This window comes from Haplochromis burtoni, unplaced genomic scaffold (genome assembly GCF_018398535.1).
Source record: "Haplochromis burtoni strain Fernald_Lab_line unplaced genomic scaffold, NCSU_Asbu1 Contig_400, whole genome shotgun sequence".
Classification (NCBI taxonomy): Eukaryota; Metazoa; Chordata; class Actinopteri; order Cichliformes; family Cichlidae; genus Haplochromis; species Haplochromis burtoni.
Window position 1 is genome coordinate 437,590 of NW_024582761.1, and position 21,332 is coordinate 458,921.

Here is a 21,332-nt window from a genome sequence, read left to right on the forward strand (position 1 = left end):
AATGAATTTTGTTCACTCAAATTTAGCTTTTCTTTGCTCAAAATAAATTTCTCCTCAAAATGCAACACTTGCACCTGCAAACCTTTTTTTACGTGCGCTCAGAATAGCACAAAAATAACGCCATAGTTTTTGTCCTGTTGTGTGATGCTGTGGTAGCTGAGACTGAATGACATGTGACGAGGAACGCGCTGCATGTTTTACCTCGATGTGTCTCTGCTTGCGTTTGCTGTCTTCGTGCAGCGAACTCATCGTCTCGTTTAGCTTCTTACAGTCGGCCTGAAGCTGCAGCATCGCCTGCTGCACGCCGTTCACCAGCTCCATGTTCTGACACACACACACACACACACACACACACACACACACACACACACAGAAGGAATCAGAGATCTTCCTGCAGACAGCTTAACCCCGGTGTATTCTGTGTATATCGGAGCAGTGACGTTTAGTTTCCAGACGAGGTTCCAGGACTTTGACCTCCCCTTTAACATCATCTCCTGGAGCACCTCTGGGCCACTTCCACCACTGCTGCTATTTTTAGATCACTTCCTGGCAGTCCATCCAGACCTCGTACCCTGCACGCTCTGCGGTTTCATCAAAAACCTCAAACCCTGCAGACTTTTGCTGCGTCTGCAACAATCTGCAGTTTACGGCATCTCAGGTAAGGACCGCATCGCTCACAGTGTTGAGCGTCACGAATCTGTCCACCAGGAAGAGGCAGCTAGAACTTCCTGTGGTGTCTGAGGAAGAACATCATGAGGAAAGTTGTGAGATTTTTAGCCACCTACAGTACTTAGACTGTGAGTTATGGAGAGATCTAAAAACAGCAGCCAAGGTAGGAGCAGCTTGGACGTGACCTTAAAAGGTAAAAATCAAAGTCAGGTCTTTTCAGCACTCTCTTAAACCCAGCGTGCAGATCTGAAATGTTCCCTAGCTTCACCCTGCTCTGGCTTGCCTCTCGGTCCTGCGGCGGCCCTTCTCTGGCTCCGCCCTGCTGCTGGATCAGTCTGTTCACCGCGTCCTGCAGCTGCTGGTAGTGCTCGAACAGAAAGCTGAGCTTCTCTCCAATGTTTGTTGTTCTGGCATTCAGAGCTGACCACTCTTCGCTCTGACGGACGCTCGGACCACCACTCTCCACCTGCACGGCCTCATCGCATAGACTCGTGGACAGCTGAGATGTGAAGGACAAGATTGTGTCCTCCAGCGTTCCCCGCAGGTCGTCCAGCTGAGGTCGGAGGGCAAAGAACTGAGATTAGACTGATGCATGTCGCCTGAAACACCAGGGCATCTTTGACTGTTTCTCTGTTTCCTCTGCTTTGTCTGGAATGTTTTCAGACTCACACTGTCATTTGAGACTTTTTTTACAGTGTGGAAATCTACATGATGTCTCCTGCATGACATTCAGGAAACAGACGCCACCTACAGGTAAACACCTGACAGCGAAAACTAAAGACGCGGCTCCTTGACCAAAACAAACAACTTTTCTGATATTTTTTCTGATTGTTTTTTCCAAATGTGCCAAGCATAACAAAACTCCTAAATTATGACTTCGCCATTTACACGTGTGCTGCTGTTCCGTTCCCTCCCTGTAGGTGGCGCCAGTTTGCCTCCTGAGCTTCAGCACTTCCTGCCTGACCTGACGTTGTAGCTGTTGGTCTGCCGCTTTCTCCTCACACTGAGTCTGCTTCACGTCCTCCTCCAGCCACTGCACACGCTTCCTGGACACGAGGGCGCCATCATGAAAGCACAACGACTAAAGTGACCCGGGTGAATAAAACTCCTGACAAGTTTCGAAAGACTAAAAGGAGCCCTGATTCAGCGCGTTTAACGAGTTTCTCTCTGCAAGTTGGATCATTCTCTTCCAGGCAGCTCAAACAATGATGTCAGAAGAAGAAGCGGCCGGAAATGCACGCAATGACGCTACAAACTGCATCCCACTAGTGTTTCCTCTGTGACAGGAAAGACTGATCGTGTTTACACGTGAACATGAAACCCACCTGATAACAAAGGCGGTGAATTCTTGTGAATTCATTATAAAATAATAGTTTTAGGTCTAGTTTCTGTCAGGCGCCATCATCGTTGTCACCATAACACCGCCCTCGTTTAGGCGTGCCACACTTGCTGTAAAAAAATCTGTTTTATTTATAAAGCTCCAAATCCCAACAACAGTGTGCTGGTTCAGGAGCTCTTGGGTGATGAACTCGGTCTTAAAGGACAATGACATTTAACAACTCCGGCTGTGACGGACGAAATAACTGCTGGTGATGCGAAGTGGGCGGGGCCAGAGTTATACGCATACACAGATCCTCTCGCCTCCGTAGCTGCGACTGCCTTTGTGTTGCAGGGGCAGTTTGAGTAACATCCTCAGTTACATCACGTTCACGCTTCTCTCACTGCCCTCAGCTTCAAGCCAAGACTTCAAAAACAGTTAAAGCGAGCTTAAAATAGCTGAGCTGGTGTTACTACAGGAAGCTGTATATGTATATTCATGGTCAGGGCTCCTTTTAAAACTTCTGTTGGGTGATGTAAAACTGGCTCTCCCTCCTGTGTGTCTTTACCTGAGGTAGGATATTTGCTCTCTGAGCTCTCGGTAACCTTCGCTGTCTGAACCCACTCTTCTGCAAACCTCTGACTCCGCCCTCTCCGAAGCTTCCTTTTGCTCCAGCCTCTCTGACACTTCTGGCTCCGCCCTCTCTGAAGCTTCTGACTCCGCCCTCTCTGAAGCTTCTGACTCCGCCCACTCTGACACTTGTAACTCCGCCCTCTCTATAGATACCTCGGAGGCGCTTTCTTTGTGTGGGCTCATCAGGCTCATGAGCATGTCCTCCAAGGCGTCCAGCTTCAGACGGACAAATTTAACCATCAGAGCCGACAGACAGGAAGTGACAAGGCAGCGTTTGTGCTGATGTTTGAGGAGGAGAGGGTTGTTCCAGTTGGTTCTTACTCACCTTTCCTCGGTCGCTCATCAGGTGGTCTAGCAAACCTCTCTGCTCATTTAGCTGATCCATCAGGTTACTGAACGCGTCTCCATGGGAACCTAAATGTTCAACATAACATCAGCATCGCAGTCTGGGAGCAGAAATCAGATGCTCTAAAAGTGCTGAAATTCTCATTCATTCCATGAAGTTTGAGCTGTAATATGTACAAATAATAGTTACAGGATAAATTACAGTAATTACTGTAAATACCTATAAAAGTTTAGTCGAACTTTTACCACTGGGGGGCAGTGTTTTACCAGGAGGGGTGTTACATTTTTGGGATGTGTGTGTTCTTTATACCCGCTCCCTCAAGAAGTGCTCTCGCTGACTTACCAGGTTAAAGAAAGACTGCACCACCTTGTGGTACAATTAGGCATTACACAGAAGTGTGGCCACAACAACAGATGTTTCGGGCACAAACTCATAGCAGCTGTTTCTTCACATTCTGCTGATAGATTTTTGGGAGGCTAAGACATTTTTAAACAAAATAATTTGTAAAAACCTTTAAGAAAGATAAAATAAAATCAAAGGTTGGTGCAGCTCTAATATATTCTTCATGCTATGACTTCAGATCTCACACTGTGATCTGAACACTTTAAATGAGAGCTGTGTTCATGAGAGACTTTCTAACAGCTTGTATGGCGTCACCTTTGGTGGCGATGAGCTCTCTGAGCTGAGCCAGCTGACTCTGGTCTGCCTTTCCTTTCTCTAACACCGCTACGTGAGCTTCCACCTGGACGAGCCTCTCCTGCAGCTGGCTCACACTCCTCAGGGCCTCCACTGCCTCTGTGGATGGTGTGGAGCTGTTGGAATCTGAAGCTGGAGGTTTACTAGCAGAGTCTGCTTTAACACCAGCCTGTGGAGGCGGCCCTGACTGGACCGAAGAGCACTCGGATTTATTTGGAGAACTTGGAGCTGCTGGTCCAACGGTGACCTTGTCGGGGTGGGAGGAGGGAGGTGTGCTGCTTTGAGGAGGTTCGGTGAGGTCACTGCCGGAAGGCGAGGAGGTTTGTTTGGCTGCCACGAGCTGATTATCGATCCCTGAATCTCCAGGCTCCTGTGAGGAAGTCAGAGACAAACACTCTGAAACTGCAGACAAATATCAACACTGTACTCCAATCCATACCGCTGGTCAGGAACACAGCAGGGAAGGGCAGCCAATCAGAATCAAGCTGATTTAGTGGGAGTGGAGCTAAAAGAGCTTGTTTCGGGGAAAACTCTGGAGCTGCACCAAAGCTCGGGTGAGATTAAGAAGGATTATTATGAACCTCTTAATCACACAAAGCAGAGGCCAAGCATAAAAACATGGAGCTGGGAGTGAGCCGCAGAGGTTCTTCAATAATAAACAGACGGGTGAAGATCAAATTAACCCCAAAACAGAGACGTGTGATATGGATGGTTCGAATAAAAACAGCAGAGCTGGGATTTTTATTTTTTTCTCTTTGATGCCAAAGAGATCAGATTCCCATGAACATCTGCCCCAACTTTATCTAAATTTGATTAAAGAACCTTCTTTAAAAGCAAAATTTCATGTCACATCCGCCTGTTTGGCTTGTTGCCTCTTGTTTCTTGGTAAATATTCTCCTGCTGAGGCCTCAGCTCGGCTCTGCACACAAACATGGCTGCTTTCCTCCAATTGCTCGACACTAAAATAACTTTAGGACTCTAAACATCTGGCTGTAAGCTCGTCTGTTTCTGATCAAACACAAGTTTCTGTTTCTTTCTCACCTTCTGGAATTTTTCTGTCTCGCCCTCTCTGTCGCCGGGCAGAACTGCGTCCCTCAGAGACTTCTGTAACAACAGTGAAATCACGAGGTTTGGGCATGTCCTCATTAAACTGTCAGAATTACATTATTACACAGAAGCCAGTAGCCAACAGTTTAAACAGTGTCACATCCTCCCCTCAGACAAACCCTCACCACAGTGTCCTCCAGAGCGTCCACACGGTGGCAGCAGCTCTCTACCCGAGCGGCCGTCCCCAAAGCGTCACCGACCATCTGAACACAGGACAGAGGGAGAGATCAGAACATCCCACGAATCCACATCCAGCATCAGCTGAGCTCCATCGCCGAGGCCTGAGGGCGAGAAGACGCTGAAAATACGGCGTGGCTCAGAATCAGCGTGTTTCCCTGCAGAGCCACTAAAAGTCAAACATACATGAAATATTTGCTATGATGATGAGCTCTTTTCTTCAGCTGAACATTGACTGAGACTTTTGGACAGCAGAGAAACTTTCTGTGGTTCAGATTCATAAATCTATCCAGTCAGACCAGAACTTTTTTTCTGACAGTTTCTATTTATCGTTTTATTTCTAGTTGCAGGTTTCTATTCTACTTTTTGTTTATGGAGCTTTATTATTCTGCGTATTTCATTTTTTCTGTTGAACTGGGCTCCTTTATTGTGTGTTCTGTTTTACCACATTAAATTGTTTCATTTTGTTTATTTGAGTGATGCTGTTATAAGATGTGTCTAATATTACTTCTGTAGTAAATAAAGTATATCTAAATAAGTATAAAGTAGAAATAAAGTATATCTAAATAAGTATAAAGTAGAAATAAAGTATATCAGGCTCTTTGAGTTTTCTGACTGACTGTTTGATTTCTGATTATTGAAAGTAGAAGCACTTCCATAAAACCTGGATCAGAGTTTCATAGAAAAAGTTTCAAAAATTAAATATAATTAAAAATGTTTAATGAATTTGGCCCGATCTCACTCCAGATGGTCCTGCGGGCTAAAGAGGAGCGGGACCATCTGCTTTGTGGTCAGCAGTGTCCGTACGTGGAGCTTCATCAGAGCAGCTTGGAATCGGTGCAGGTGACAGAATCTGTCCCAGCGTTTGTGATTTTTTGTTTTTGCTCTAATTGACTGTAATCATTTGAAAACGTTTCAGTGTTATTTCTTTGTGCGGTTTGATCGGTCGTGGTGTTTGCGGTGTGTTTCGCTGTGCACGGCCCGACCTCGTGTTGCTGCCGGAGCTCCTCCATCTGCTCCTTCAGACGCTCGTTCTGCTCGTTCAGGTCCAGGATCAGCCTCGTCGACTGCAGACACAGCACACAGCTTCGAATCAGTACGCCGCACATATTCACTACAAAAAAACTGCTTCTCATCCTGTAGGTGTGTAAAAGGTGACGCCTGGTGGTTTTCTGCTCACCGATTGGCAGAGGAGTTGTCACAGGAAGTCAGATGTGTGGGTGGGGGCGTGTCTGTTCTGGTGTTTCACTGATCTGGGAGATTTTTAAAACTGGTTTTTCTTTCTTATCTCGCATCTCGTCCTGCGATTTGTGCTGATGTATGGATTAGATATAGATTATAGATTATGGATGATCTGGATGAATACTGGCGCTGTCACAGCAGCGGTTGCTGATGCCTGGGTTAGTGGTACAAGATGCTGGACTCATTTCCTGTGGATGTCCATGTGTGGCAGTGACGTACATTTATGAAATAACTGCTGTAGTACAATAATTGTCCAAATATGAGAGAAATCATCAGAATAGGGAAGCTGATGTGCTCTGATGTTGTTATTTTTTAAATTTAATTTGATGGATGTAGCGTGAAGTGCGTTGGGTTGATGATCGGCTCTTTGACCTGTGGGTCATTTACACTTCCTGTGGGGGTGGCGTGAGGTGTGTTGCAGAGCAAACAGACACGGTTCGATCTGTCCTTTCACGCCGAAGCAAAGGAAATTCCTGAGCTGTGTGCGAGCTGCTGTTTAACTTGTGTCAAATGTGCCGAGTGATGCATGGCGACCCCCCACGGCTCGGGCCTCAGTGACTCAGAGCTGGTTAATGAGTGCAGCCTCACCTTGTGTCCGGGGTCATCGGGACGGTTCGAACACTTTAAAACAAATCACATTCCCATACAGCTAATCCGGATTCTTCATTACGCTTTGGGAAAACTCTCCCGCTGTTTGGTTCGCTTTCAGCACCAAGGCTACCTGCTCAGCTTTACGACGCTCATGCTTTGGTATAAAACACAGACTCTGATTCGCTGCTTTCTGGGATGACTTTTGCTGTGCAGTCCAACAAGTCTGAGCTCCAGTTTGGGTGAAATTCGAGGATATTAATTAGATGTTACCGAGCACTGATCAGCAGGTATCCAAGTCAGTGTGATGCTCCTGTGCAGTCTCCCACGCTGCTCGCTCTGGAACAAATATGGTCTCTTCTGGCAAAAATGAGACCAAAACCAGCAGGTCACATTAGCTTTGTCCATCATTTATCTACAGTCTATGTTATGGCTGGTGGTGGCCTTTAACTCAACACAACCAAAATGTTCAGAAAGCAAAAACTCAATCAGTAAATGGAGAACATTATGAAATCATCATTAGATGAAGTCCTATCACTTGCATATCCAAAATATTCATAACTGCTTCTGTAAATAACGAGAACCTGCTGATGTCTCTCAAACTGATTTAGGAAAAAGACTCGCCAACATGGCGGAACAGTTCTGTGAGGGCTCCGAGCTCCGTCTGTGTTCTGGTTACACTCCAGCCTCGTTCAGATCAGTCACTCATTAACTAGAACCCCCCCCAACCCAACCCAACCCCGATGCACCAAAAGCCATGTTCAGGTAAACAGTTGTCTGTCAGATTAATGGGTGATGCCTGCCGTCCGGCCTTTCACATGAAGAACACACTGAGGTCATGCAGCCGGATGAAGAGGGCGCGCCAGCAGAAACAGCAGCTGACCCGGGCCGAGCCCACAGAGGACATGAATGATTCAGCCGCACCTCCGTGCACCTGCTCGGTGTCCCGCTCTTCACCTGAGAGCTATTCATCCCCTGACAACCAGAGGCATCTCTGCAGGGGACTAATTACCCCCTATCACGCAGAGAGGAGAGTGCAAGGCGGAGGAGGAGGGGAAGGGGGAGGCAGCAACGTGTGAACCACAAACACCTCCGACCTTTAACGTCCTCCACGCTGCATGACGTTTTTAAGATCAAAATGTTGCTGGGCGGCCTGATGATGTTGTATGTGCTCATCTGCCGGCGGCAGCTCTGCAGAAACCTGAACGGGGACACTCTGGGGTCATTTGAGATGTCAGGGTGGCGCCCATCTCCCATTGTGCTCTGCTCTATCATCAGCGGCTTAGTAATATGCTGAAATGTTCACCACTGTAAGCCAGACATGGAAGAAGAGAAGAAGTCGCTGGGCCACGGTCAGGGGCAGCGTCATATAGTTATCTACAGTGTGTGGTCTTTACTGACGCTTTATTGTTTCTTTATTCTCACTTTGTGCAGGAAAACAATACATATTCACTAAAAACAAACAAATGTAGTCTTTTAGCTCGTCTCTGAACATTACTGCATCACCCACCACATCAGGCAACAGCATTGGCACCGATGTTCAGTGTCTCAAAAAACAAGGATTTCTTTCTTTTTAAGATGCAAAAAAGGCGACAAAACCACCAAAGAAATCAGGCGCACGCACGTTTACAGGTGTCAGCGCAGTTAAAGCGGCCCAGAGCGCAAAATGTGATGATTGTTTAATACATGGTACCAACAGGCAGACCACAGTAGTGTGGTGTCACCACATCATACTGCCTGTTAATCACAGTTACACGTCCACGCTGCAGATGTTAAATGGCCTGCATTTGTATAGCGCTTTTCTAGTCCATAGGACCCCAAAGCGCTTTACATATCCAGTCATCCACCCATTCACACACAGGCGATAGCAAGCTACATTGTAGCCACAGCCACCCTGGGGCGCACTGACAGAGGCGAGGCTGCCGGACACAGGGGCCACCGGGCCCTCTGACCACCACCAGTAGGCAACGGGTGAAGTGTCTTGCCCAAGGATATTTGGCATGCAGCCAGGGTGCAGCCTGGGATCGAACCACCGACCTTCTGATTAGTGGCTGACCTGCTCTGCCACCTGAGCTACAGCCAGGTGGCAGAGCAGTTGCGTTCTCAGCACTACCAGAAAAGGAGCATAAATTGAGGAACTGTTGTTTTTTTAAGCAGACAGTAATTTCAAACAATTCAACAAACACAGGACAGTGACTGCAGGTTATGGATGTTACACTGGTGCCCAGCACACTGTGGGAACCATGGTTATTACTGGGTTGCCATTGGTTGTGAGGTCACTGAGGTCAACCTCTGTAATTTGATTTATTGGAAACGGGCACCAAACCTTTCTTTACTTCGAAAACTCTGTGTTCAGGTGGTTGGGATGACACATGACGAATGAGAGTGAATCAGAGCCACTGAGTGGGTGACTTTGCCTTCCTGCTCATTTAACTTCAGGTGAAGGAATATTTCTGTTTCATTATTTTGTTTTGTTTATGAACACAGTGTCATCGAGCACAAGGTTTCTCCATTTAAATGTATGAAGTGTATGAATTTATATTTAATCTTCCACTGATTGTATATCATCATACAGATTCTGATGTATTTCTCAGTGATCATAGGTGGTTTTTCTTTAAGGTGGTCTTTGAGTACTTCACCTTAGAGAGGCCGTCCTCACATGTCTGGATGCGGGAAAGGAGGTTCAGCTGGTCGGGGACCGGGCCCGGGCATGAGGGAGTGGCTGCCCGATTCTGGAAGTCAGTGTCCGGCTGAACCTCCACCTGAACCTCCTGCTCTGCCGCCGTGAGATCAGGGCTCCAATAACCCGGAGAGGAGTCCCTCCACCGGGTCTTCACCTCCCGGAGATTCAGCTGTTTCAGCATGGCAGCGAGCAGCGAGTGGAGGGCGCCGAAGTTCACGGAGGACTTCTGGGGGGTCCCGATGGATAGGTTCAGCAGGTCGTACAGACTCACCTCCTCCGACATGTTTGACGGACCGTTAAACCGTTACCGTGAAGCTAACGTTAGCTCAAACTTCACCCTTAGCTACTCAAGACCCGGTATTTATAATAAAAACAATTACAAGTGTCAGTGGTCTTTCCCTAGAGTCGGTTTTCCGGTGTTTCAGTCAGACATCCCACCAGCGGCGGTAATCTCGGGTTTGTGCTGGAATCTCGTCACGTTCAACAGAAAACAGCAGCCCCCACTTAACAAGCTAGCCATATTTGCCGGATGCACAAACGCTGACCTCCCAAAATAAAGTTTGAATGCAAACTAAAACCCGTATTGTGGAAACAAAAATCTTAATCATGCTAACATGACCGATTTTATTATATAAATATGCAGATTAGCGCCACGTCTTTCGGCTCTGTTGTGAATCTTGCCAGCAATATTTACCAGTTATACTTTTATTGTTAAGACGGTAACCGGATGTGGTGTTGACCGTTTACTCTTACTTGACGTCGCGTCGCGCGGCAGTCCCACGTTGGAAAGGTCGTAGCGTTGATTGTTGCCAGGCAACAAGCGGCCCTAAGGCTGTGTTGAGGAAAAGCGGATTTCTGAGAGCTCTCGAATGGAAACGAAAGCACGTCCGGGACTATTTTAGGATGAGTTTATTTTTTTAAATCGTTTTTAGTTTACACTTCACTTTTATCTTCTGTTTCCAGCTTTACTTCGCTTCCACGGAGAAACTGATTGTTGAGTTTTTGGTTTGTTGAAAATGAGATTTAATCACTTGCATCACGTTTTCGTATTCTTTTATGTGGCATGGGTAGGATTTGTCAGGGGAGCTATTTAATGAGTATCATAATAAAATGAACAATAAAAGGACATATTTGAAGGCAAATAACTCGCAGCCACAGTCTCTATAAATAGAGAAGAAAAACGCAGACTCACATCATCACCGTCTGCTCTGAAATCACTGTGAAAATCATTCATATCACAGAGCTGATATAGCTCACAGATATCTTATTCTTTTAGATTCTTTTCTTGAGTTTCAGTTTCCATCACCCTTGGAAACACATCAGCTCTTGTGCTTACATTGCACAGCCTGTATTATCAGATTTGTAGTTTCTATGTAAGCACTTTGCGATGCTGGTTTTGACATGTCATACAAATAAACTTTAAAACTACTTAAGAAAGGAACTTAAACAGTTTAATGTTTGTTCATATTAAACAGTCCAGCGGTCCAGATGAGTGAAGCCTCAGAGCCCAGAACAGTTTGTGTATCAGGCAGTAAGCATGATTATTGCTGCTGCAGAGGTTTAACACAGGAGTCTGCGGGGACTGACTTACTGCTGCAGCCTCCTGTGGACATTAGAGGAACTTCTCTTTGGTTTAGCGTCACGCACACAAATAACTCAAAAGTCAGTGAGGATCCAGATGTGTTTGAAGTGACCGACGGCTCTGTTCAGATCATCTCGTGTTTCCGTCTTTAAAGCTGTGGAGCTCTCCATGTAAACACAATGAATGCAGAAAACAGTATTTTATTGACAAGAAAAACATGCAGGCAGAAGTTTGGGTGTCATTTTTAATTACATTCAAGTATAAAATCATCATCTTGGTACATTTCCCTTATTTATCCTTTGATTGCGTTCACTGCAGTAGCAACATGAACCAAAGTTGAGCAAACCCGACTCCCAGCAATAAATTAACTACAATAGTGTGCGGCCATTCGTTGTTTGACACTTGGAACAGGAAAAAAAAAGAAACTACAGCATGTCTGAAGTTGCTCCCCGTCACCATGGCAACATTACAAAAAGCATTAAGGCTCAAATGTCACGCTGTGTCTGTTTGGCGTCACATCAGTTTAAACTAGAGAGTGAAACTGTGAATCTGCACTGAGCAGCAGCCCAGACAGGCTTGACCTCAATAAAGATACCTTCTGTGATTACCCTGTGCACGCTGCAGACACTAGGTGGCAGTGTTTTCACGTGTTGAGCTACAGTCCACCATCATAATTGAGAATATATCATGATGATTTAACTGGTTAAAGGCTATACCAACTCACTGCACCATCTAACAGAACATCACAACTGCTTCGACTCATTTTGTGGCACTTTAACTATTTTTAAACAAGAATTTATCATTTGACTAAACCTGAACCAAAGGAACGATTAAGTTCAGTTCAAGACGGGCAGAGGGGAGTCAGATGACGAGCAGAAAGATGAACGAGGGCACAGTTTGTTATATTTGTGTTCTTTTAGTTTAATCATATTTTTAATGCCGATCATTAACATTAAATGGGGAAATTTTGAAGTTCATTTGGTTGAGTTAAAATGTGGTTTAAGGAAGTGAGCTGCACATGTAGGCATGACCAGTCAGTGTAAAAAGTCTGCATTTCCTTAGACCACATTAATAAGTGCATGTCCTCTTATTATTGGCCATTTCATTTTTTTTAAAGAGTATTTCTAGAGTAAAAGCTGTTAAAAACAATCAGTTTTGGTGATTTTCTTTTAGTGGAAGGACAGATTTTTCACCCCTATATGCAGGAAAACCCTGGATATCTCCCCATGATTGTTTCTCATGTTTTTGGTGGCACCTCCATCGTCACGTTTACCAAAAGTTATTCAAACTAAGTCAAATAGCACCCCCTAGTGGGCAAAAACTGCACAGGGTGCCTTTACGAGGAAGGGAAAACAGTTCAGTGGATGTTGCATTATGGGATTTGTAGGAACAAGCATTTTTCCCTCTCTTTTTACTGTAGACACCTACCCGTGTGAGCCACCAAATGTTAGAGATACCCAATCACTGAGACGCCCCTTCAGGTCAAAGTCTGTGTAGCTTCAACTCTGGCCGCCACCATCAGCGCAGAAAAAAAAAACAAAAACCCCTGACTTTTTCTTTTTGTTAAACACGAAGAGGTGAGAAAAGCAGCAAAGATGAGGAAGAAAAAAAAAGCAAAACTTCTTCCTGTCCTTAGAGGCACGAACAGAACATCGTCTGCTCTGCAGTCTGAGCCGAGCGCCGTCAGCCACGCCTGATTAAGAGTTGCTTCCTGGACCGCAGAGATGCACTTTGACGACACGGATCTCATTACGACGAAACCAGTCGTGTAAAAGAACAGAAGACGAGGGGTGAACGTGAATCTGACACCAGAAGAAGTGACTTCGTTTTGTTTCTCTTTAAATAATAACGGCTTAATTTTAAAGCCGAACAGCCGAGAACAGTAAAACTGCCTCATGTGGCGTGAATCGCAGTCTGTGACCGCTTCACTCCAACATTAGAAGGAAGAAAATATTTATGAGACACCCATGAGTGACAACCCTTCAGTATTTGGCTGTAACCAGAGCTGGATTTGTGCAGATAGAGTATAGACGTTTAACTTAAACCTTTCTCTTCTTGTCAACAAATCCAGAAAAAACCCTACAAATATGTTTAACCTTTTAAAACTGCTCAGTGATTGGCTCAGTGATCTGGATGCCATTTTTCCCCTCAGGTGGGTGTGGTTTCCGTGGAGCTCTCCTGTATGTTTCTAACAGATGACCGAGGGCTTTTCACAGAATTTGTTGTCAAGATGGAAGTTGGTCCACTGAAGGAGGACTAACAGCGTGACGCCAACACGAGCAGTGGGATTATTACTCTCTTTGCCTTGAATAGAGTTTATTTACAGACCGAGTGCACAAGAAGGAGGAGTCTGGTTATGAAACTAAACGAGGTATATGAGGCGTGCACACCACCGTCACACATGCTGTTTGATTTAATTGGGTAAATGCTGAGATCAGGAGGAGCGTTTGGTCCCGGGTTCAGAATCTAAATGTACCACAGCTAGCATCAGTCTGTGGGCCGGTCGTCCCTGGGCGAGGTTTTTTTTCCTTTCCAGCAGTGGAGAGTGAAAAAACTCCAGCTGTGCCCTCGTCATCCGGCCCGGCTCAGATACTGTCGTAGTCCGACTGCCGCCTGCTGGAGCTGGCCATGTGCTCCACCTTAAAGAAGGTTATCGTGCCCAGAAACCCCACCACGACCAGGATGAGCAGCTGCCAGTGCAACAGCAGGTAGTTACTGTAGTAGAAGGCCAGAGCGGCCATGATGGACTGCACAGGAAATGACAAACACAGGTTAATTCAAAATAAAACTCAGCTGTAAAACAATACACTCTCCTGTTCAGCGTTTGTGTCACCTGGATGAACTTGAAGACGGCAAAGGCGGGGGCGCTGTTGTCGTGGAACATGAAGCCGATGATGCTGAGGAGCTGCGTGTTGAAGCAGCTGTCACCCAGACCGAGCAGGAAGCTGCAGAACAAGGCCACGCCCACGCTGAGGCACACAAATGGTAATGTTAACCTGACAGCATCGTTTAAATAAGTTTAGAAAACCAAAGTCTGAACACAGTCAGAGGGCTCGTAGCGGAGGCTCCGGGGAAAGAGAACGAGGCTTTTATTGTGAAAAGGTAACAAAATCAGTCATTTGCATTATTTCAGTCATTTCGATTTTATTTTAAATGCACACACATGTATTAATAATCATATATATATATAGAGATTGAAAATGTGACGGCACTCAGGGGTAAAACCGCAAAGGATTCTGGGAACTCGTGGCAAGAGGTACTAGCGCACGCAGGCTTTCAATTGAAATCAGTTATACAGCGATAAAAAGAAACACAAAAATGGCAAGAAGCTGTTGTATTATTAACTGCAATAGCCGGTCGCATGACAGCCACGGGAAGCCGACGGGTAAAGAGATCGGTTGTTATCGGATTACGTCGTTGAAGAGAAATTGTTCGAGCCATGTTTCCGAAGTAACAAAGAGGCGACGGATGGCCTGGATTGCAGCCATTCAAAGACCAAATATAACGTCCCAGAACACTCCAGCTCACAGGTTAGTCTGCTCCAAGCATTTACACAAAGGTCAGTCTGCTGTTGTAGTTAATGCGTCATTTTTCATAACATAATTGGTGATATAGGTTACAAGCAAGTCTGGCGCTGAACAGAAATTGTCGCGCTATGCTCCTTTGTTTATTGTGCATAAATAGTGAATTGTCCTGACACAATATTGCGTTTCGCTTCTGTTATTATGGTACATTGACAAAAACATATACTTTTATTCACAGGATAAAACAGGTTTTTTGTATCACTAATTGCCCAGTACGATTACAGCATACAGTATTATTGTCACTGCTACATTTCTGTGATGCTACCAGAAATTATTTCCACTACTAATTAATTACCGTTGAGCTCAAAGGTCCTATTAATAAACGGTTAACGAATGTGTATTTATGACGACGATTTGTGAGACTGGTAAACTTATGATACGTACGATGGTCTTTTCGTTCTACACGGTGCATTTCAAGGTCCTGCACCCATCCGTCGGTAAACTGTACCTGGGCTTGTTGCAGTGACCTGAAGTTACTAAACTTCATGAGTGTATGCACTCACTCCAAGAACCGTATGATTATAAATCTGAGCGTGGTGAAAGTTGGGCAGCACGCTAACGTCTTTTGTCCCTCTGTGTGCTCGTAAGGGTCTGACCCTTTCACTCCTTTGATTTTTTCCTCGTATCTTTTCTTTGTCTTTTCATCAAGTCTGTCTTTGTACGGACCGGCATTGTTCTCCTTCGTTTTGTACATACCTTTTTGGGGGGCAAAGAAAAAGCAAGAATTTATTGGAACCGGAGAATGAACGTTTTGCGGTGCTGCAAATGCTTGCATTTGATGCGGTACTTGGATTGTTTTGCCACGAGTTCCCGGCATGCAATGCGCGAAAGTCACGTGGTCTGTCAATCTCTATTAAAACCTTTTTATATTTTTTCATCAACATCTCTCCTTTTTTATTAGTTTGATAACAAATTATTTTTTTAAAAGTCAATTTTGTCGTTATGACTCACACCTCAGCGCCTCACGTGATTTTTCTTTACCTGGGGGTGATGAAGGCCTCCAGATCTGTTCCTTCTTCCGGGGCCAGCGGAGCGTCGCTGGCGATGTTGAGGAAAATCAGGTAGAAGGCGATGATGTGGGTGACGAGCCCGAGCAGAACGATGGGGTTCCTCCCAAAGCCGATGCGTTTGTTCAGTATCCCGAACACGCTACCACCTGACGGAGAGACGCGACACTCAGCTCGTCTCCTTGTCCTCGCCCTGCGGCGTTTTCCCTTCAGACGAATGAAGATGACTCACCTAATATCTCGCCCACGCCGATGCAGATCCCAGAGATCCCGATCAAACTCTTCGCATCCTGGCCGAACCTCATCATGGCGCCAATGCACGTGCCGTACACGCCGCTGTAGAAGGTCAGCTCCAAACCTGACGGAGCCGCAGGCATCGGGTCAGTTTGAGGGGCGTCAGTATCAGTCGTGTTTAAATGTGCACTGAGCAGCTTTTTTGCATTCAGTTATTTTCATAGCATATCTGATTGTGACTTAAAGGAGGAGACCGTCCTCTCCTCGCCCAGCTCGTCTCCACCCACCTGTGTATCCGATGGAGACGCCCAGCAGCAGCATTTCTCTGGTGATGAACAGCTTACACGCTTTGACTGCAGACAGGACGGCAGAGGTTAACACGCCGCTCGGGACGTTTCAGCTACAGGCGAGAAACCGAGGGTATTTTTTCAGAAACTCACCAAACGCGTCGAGCGCCTGAGAGCAGAGGTGAGAGCATCCCGAGCTGCAGAGAGGAGAGAGAGTGGGAGGTCCATCATGCTCATTTAAACAGTCACCGTGAAACTTTCAGCCCCTCGACCTTCTAAGGTTCATATTTATATTTGGGCCCTCCTTCCTGAGCCGCCTTGGTATCCCGGAGACGGTGTCCCAAGAAATGCACAAAAGACCACAAAGGATGGTGTTTACAGTTAAAGGTCGCCTGTCTCATTTCCACAGTCCCTCTGAAATAATTATCCTTCCTCCCGTGGACCAGAGAACCACGGCATCCATCCGGCTTTTAAGGGAAAAAAGAGAAAGAATTTTCCTGAACATTCCCAATCTACTTCCTATAATACACGGAGCTCTTATTTAAAACGCATCTCAATTTTAATTCTGAATGTACTTGTAACTCACGCAGCACACTGATCACCTGAATTATTAACGACTGAGAAAAAGTTTCCATACTCTCATTTTTCTCATTTTCTTTAAATTATGAATCATTTCACTGTTTAAGAACAACGACAGCAGTGAAAACGCTCAAAGCTTCCATATATTTGTCAGTGCGTGTAACATCGGGAAATATTTTATCTTGTGTGTTTCTGTAGCAGCCGTAAACACGTGAACGCTCGCCGGGTGGAGCAGGTGAGGCTGATGCAGAGGTGGGGTCTGAATCCACACCGGGGTCATTTCCCACTAGCATCTACTCGACTCAGCTCTATTGCATTTCACTCATTTTCCATTCTAACTGGGTCATTAAGGCAAAGCGGGCAGAAAGTCCTGTGCCCTCATTTCAATGAGACACGAGCAACAATGGAGGACATCGAGGTAAGGGTCCACCTGCTGCTCGCTCTGCAGCTTTTTCCCAGGATGAAACACGAGAGCCCACGGAGGCGGCGCGTGCACACACTTCCTTCACTGCTGGATTTTTTTTCTTTTTTAAAAATGGAGCTTTGATGGCCCCGCTGATGACTCCTCTAGTCACGTCCCTCCCTGACCAATCAGTGGCTGAGCAGGCATTATTAAAAAAAAAATCCTAGGTACCAGGAAGTCGAAGTAGGTCATAGTGAAAAAGAAACGAAAAAGAAACTGTGTTACTGCGCGTCTTTCCCTGCCGCCTGTCCACCGTTCTGTCACAATAAAGTCTTAAAAAGCAGAATTATTTAAAATAAAACTGAATTTGGTTGAAATGGATCATTTCCAGGTCTTTAATAACAAAAAGCAACACGCAGAGACATCTCCATCTTTTCCTGAACTCAGTCATCCAAATGACATCCGTTCCATTCTTGAGCGATGGCCCTACGCCTGCAGGCCACAGTCTGCATGTTGTAGCTGTTTTCTGTCAGCAGGGGGCAGTGAAGAGGCGCTCTAACAGAGCTGAAGGTTGAAACAACGCGAGAGTCCTGCTGCAGCGGCGTGTGCAGTCTCTCATGATCTTTGAGCGTTTTTGGGTTTTTTTGGTCGTTGTTGCTCCTCGTCCTGTTCCATCCAATCAGCATCTGACCCACGAGGCTGCACACGCCTCTGCGTACACAGAAACAAACCATAATGTCACCTGAGTGCTCACCTGGTTGCGGTGTTGTTGCAGGGTTCCTCCTGCAGCAGCGGCTCAGTCGCCTCAGCAGAGGAAGAGCATTCAGAATCAGGCTTCCTGAGGAGGAAGAAGAGGAAGCAGCCGACCAGGCTTATCACCGTCAGAGAGATGAACACCGTCCGCCGGTCCTTGTCTGAGAGGAACAGCATGAGTCAGACGCTTTTCATGAGACGACCACACAGGAAGTTAATGCTATAAAAAGTGCCGTGTGAGGCAGAGAGCTCAAAGAAAACGGCTGGATTCAGACCTGTGATGTGGACGTGTCCGTGCCAGGCGCAGTAGATGTAGAGGTTTCCAAAGAACAAGCTGCAGAGAGGGAGGGAGGATATTTAAAAAGGCGTGCACAGAAATCATCATGTGACTGAACTTCCCACAGAGCGTCATGACTTTCAGAATCCACCGTTCCTGTTCACGTGAGCCACTCACGGTGAGAGCTGTTCACGAGCACCACAGTACCATATTTACCAGCCTGCTGCACTGAACATGCTCTGCCATAAAGCTCGCCATCGTTACCGTGGTTCCCGTACAGCTGGGTGACCTCTGACCTGTTCATAGTGACAGTAAGGCTTATATCCAATCAGATTTCTTATTACAGGCACAACAGTCGCCCCCGGCTGGCCATCAGGAAGACCCCAAACCTACATCCATCTTTTATATACAGTCTATGGTCTGCCTGCTGACGTGGTCATTGAGCAGAATCTGAAACGTGCTGAGGTTTATGGGAAAGTATGGCAGTGGTTTGGCTGTTAGACCGAACTGGGGACAACATGGGGGTCATTGACGCTTATATCCTGACTATGTACTCCTGAAGGTTTACCTGAACTGCAGCAGCGCCCAGAATATACCGCTGTTTCTTCCAATGGTGCTGTCCGTGGAGTTGATGGTGAGGACGTTCCCCTGAGCTGTCCACAGCACTAGAGTGCAGAAATCAAAATGTCAGATATGTGCACAGACCAAGCTTCTTTTCCAAATATCAGGGCTAGAGGGATGCTGCTGCTTTACCTGCTGCTGCTATTCCAACCAGCACGGACGCCGTGTAGAAGCTCCAGGTGTACGGGTAGATGAACATGGCGATATACAGGCTGTGGAAGACGACAGTGCATGAATTAGGAGCTTTGTTTTCTATTGAAGGGGTGGAAAAGAGTGGATGCGAGTGTGCAGGTACCTGTACAAAAGCCCGCTGAAGAACATGGAGAGCTGGGGCCCGATGACCGCCACCACCGACGGGGCGATGAGGTTGGATGCAGAGAAAACGCCATAGATGATGGCCATGCTGCGAGAGGTAGAGCACAGTCAGGCACCTCGCTTTAATTGATGGATTTTTAAAATTTGAAGCCACGCGAAGTGCACAAAACCAAACTTTACAACCACCACCACAGAAGAAAAACGAGCGGTTTAGGTTCCTGCTGACGGCCTTGCAGTGCTTTCCACCAATCAGCTGTTTTCAAGGCTGTGCCTCTGTTAACGTTACGTACTAACGAAGCCCTCTACTTCAGCTAAATGCTCTTGAACTCTTTGGTCACAGAACACTGACAAACTCCGGATGATCTGCTTGATCCACTCATACGGCATCATGGGAAATGTGGTTGTAATCACATGGTTGGTAGTTAACAGCTTCCTTCATTAGCTTGTTTTTTTTTTGGTGAAAGTTGTTTTTTTGAGCCTTCTGCAGACATCTGAACGCTTTTCTGTTTTTTTCTGCTGCTGGCACCGAATTGAAATGAGTATAGATTTAAAACAACAACAAAAACAGTGAAATGTCTCCGTTTTAAACTTTAATGTGACGTCTTTTCACTGTTTAAAATCAGCTGGAAGCTTTAAATAATCGACGGTGATTATGGTCTCCTCACTTTGTGGTTTCTGGAAGGTTCCTGAAAACTCTGACGGTTCAATAAGATTAACCTTAGATTGAATTAACCCCTCAGCGCTTTCTGGCCGTGACGGATTCGATTTGAGAAAATGCCACCAGTCGACACTTGTTTACCTCGTGTATCCGCTCCCGTGGAACTCGGTGCTGTTGAAGCTCTTGATCACTGTTTGCTGTTAAGATAAAGAAAAACTGACTTATAAGATGTAAAGTTTACTTAATTTTGACAGAAGTGCGGTCAGTGACAAACTTACCTCTATATTGCCACATGTCTGAAAGGCTGTGAACATGAACATAAAGCCGAAACCGAGGATGATGATGTTTAAAAGCTTCTTCCCTTCTGGACTCATTCTGGAGGTTATCTGAACTCCCAGAGGAAGTAAAAATAATAATAATAATAATAATAATCTACTGTTGGTGTGAAGAGCTCATCTGAGAATAGAAACAAAGGAAGTACATGTCAGAATATAATAATCAGTCAACAGCCATAAAACTAAGCGACGTTTAAATTCCGCCTGTTTTACCGCAAACACCCATTTTCTGCGTTTGTTTGATAAAGAATTAAGATAAAAAGCAACACTGCCTTCAAAGCAGTGTAGTGTGATTGATGTACGCCGAACTATAAAGAAGACAGTCTGGGGTGAATGAACACAGCTGTGTGCTCTCACTTGTGTGCCATCTGATTTTATAGGAAAGAGCGTTTAATTTAGACATTTCTAAACGAGATTCGGTCTGCTGCTCGTTGCTAGAAATGCATAATGCGGAAATGCTCCAGACTATTTCCAATGACAAGAGACTATTTTTAGTTTTTTAAGTGTCACGCTTACAGAGCAGCTGTGCCCGGAAAATCAGCCGTGATCAGCTCACCAAATCTGCCGACGCTGCTGAGCTAACCTGCCCGCTTTTCTCCTCACTCAGTCGGTCAGCTCTTCGTGGGAACCCCCGCAGCCATTTATTATCACCGTTCGGATCCTAAACCAACTTTAACACCATGTTTCCGCCGTGGAAAGCTGGTTCCCGGAGCTCTTTCACAGCACCGATAAACAGGACTGACCTGAAACTAAAACGAGAGTCATGTGAGTGAAATCAGCTGACAGGCTAACAGGCGCTGCTATAAGGAAACGGCTAAAAACTTGCACATGCGCAGAAAGAAACTCACGCAACCCGCGAGTTAGGCGTTTCTCTTGGTTTCCGTTTCCGTTTTTTTAATATTACATCTATTATATTTAAACCGTCTGGGTTTCCTGTTCTGTAGGGGAGCTCTCGAGTTCGTCCAGAAGAATGATTAGGCGTCTGAGGAGCTGTAGAATAAAATGTTCGTAAAATACTTATATTTATACTTAGATTATTTTTCTCACACACAAGCACACGCACACACACATACACACACACACACGCACGAAAAAACTGTATGTTTGCAACGTGGACATCACATTGTCCAGTTTACGACATCCGCCATCTTGATTTGGGGCATGAAGCCAGCAGTAGGTTGTGGCGGTTGAAGGTGTGGCATCATCAGCACCTACTGCTTTTTCTACACACAGGTAAG

General features: G+C 45.8%; 2 protein-coding genes and 1 long non-coding RNA gene across 8 annotated transcripts in view; 1 reads left to right on the plus strand and 2 right to left on the minus strand.

The window, feature by feature from the left end:
* The window catches only part of LOC102298513 (glutamine-rich protein 2), an 18,389-nt gene extending 8,138 nt beyond the window's left edge, over nucleotides 1-10,251 (minus strand). For 2 of the 5 annotated variants that reach the window (XM_005947979.2, XM_005947977.3), the window contains exons 1-10: nucleotides 9,416-10,251; nucleotides 5,933-6,013; nucleotides 4,895-4,972; nucleotides 4,704-4,766; nucleotides 3,624-4,032; nucleotides 2,946-3,034; nucleotides 2,556-2,836; nucleotides 1,634-1,715; nucleotides 938-1,222; nucleotides 202-324 (exon numbers count right to left, since the gene is read on the minus strand). In XM_005947979.2, coding sequence (XP_005948041.1) covers nucleotides 202-324; nucleotides 938-1,222; nucleotides 1,634-1,715; nucleotides 2,556-2,836; nucleotides 2,946-3,034; nucleotides 3,624-4,032; nucleotides 4,704-4,766; nucleotides 4,895-4,972; nucleotides 5,933-6,013; nucleotides 9,416-9,742 — 1,818 coding nt within the window. In that variant the 5' untranslated portion in view covers nucleotides 9,743-10,251. The remainder of the gene's footprint in view (nucleotides 1-201; nucleotides 325-937; nucleotides 1,223-1,633; nucleotides 1,716-2,555; nucleotides 2,837-2,945; nucleotides 3,035-3,623; nucleotides 4,033-4,703; nucleotides 4,767-4,894; nucleotides 4,973-5,932; nucleotides 6,014-9,415) is intronic. The other 3 variants (XM_005947978.3, XM_042212903.1, XM_005947980.3) reach the window with 3 other exon arrangements.
* LOC121812007 lies at nucleotides 1,340-5,496 on the plus strand. The gene is made up of 3 exons (XR_006052810.1): nucleotides 1,340-1,422; nucleotides 1,590-4,790; nucleotides 4,883-5,496. It is a non-coding gene; the product is annotated as an uncharacterized LOC121812007 (long non-coding RNA).
* A 441-nt stretch (nucleotides 10,252-10,692) lies between the features above and the next one.
* Nucleotides 10,693-20,931, minus strand: mfsd11 (major facilitator superfamily domain containing 11). 2 transcript variants are annotated; one of them, XM_005947975.3, is made up of 14 exons: nucleotides 20,651-20,931; nucleotides 20,038-20,215; nucleotides 19,901-19,956; nucleotides 19,082-19,189; nucleotides 18,919-18,998; nucleotides 18,734-18,830; nucleotides 18,164-18,222; nucleotides 17,890-18,049; nucleotides 16,307-16,350; nucleotides 16,154-16,219; nucleotides 15,865-15,990; nucleotides 15,607-15,781; nucleotides 13,875-14,010; nucleotides 10,693-13,788 (listed from the first exon to the last, which is right to left on the minus strand). In XM_005947975.3, the coding sequence occupies exons 2-14, from the start codon at nucleotides 20,131-20,133 to the stop codon at nucleotides 13,627-13,629; spliced, it is 1,365 nt and encodes a 454-aa protein (XP_005948037.1). In that variant the 5' UTR covers nucleotides 20,134-20,215; nucleotides 20,651-20,931; the 3' UTR covers nucleotides 10,693-13,626. The 2 variants fall into 2 exon arrangements, with proteins under 2 accessions (XP_005948037.1, XP_005948038.1); XM_005947976.3 differs by having other exon boundaries at nucleotides 20,611-20,931.
* Nucleotides 20,932-21,332: the final 401 nt, after the last annotated feature.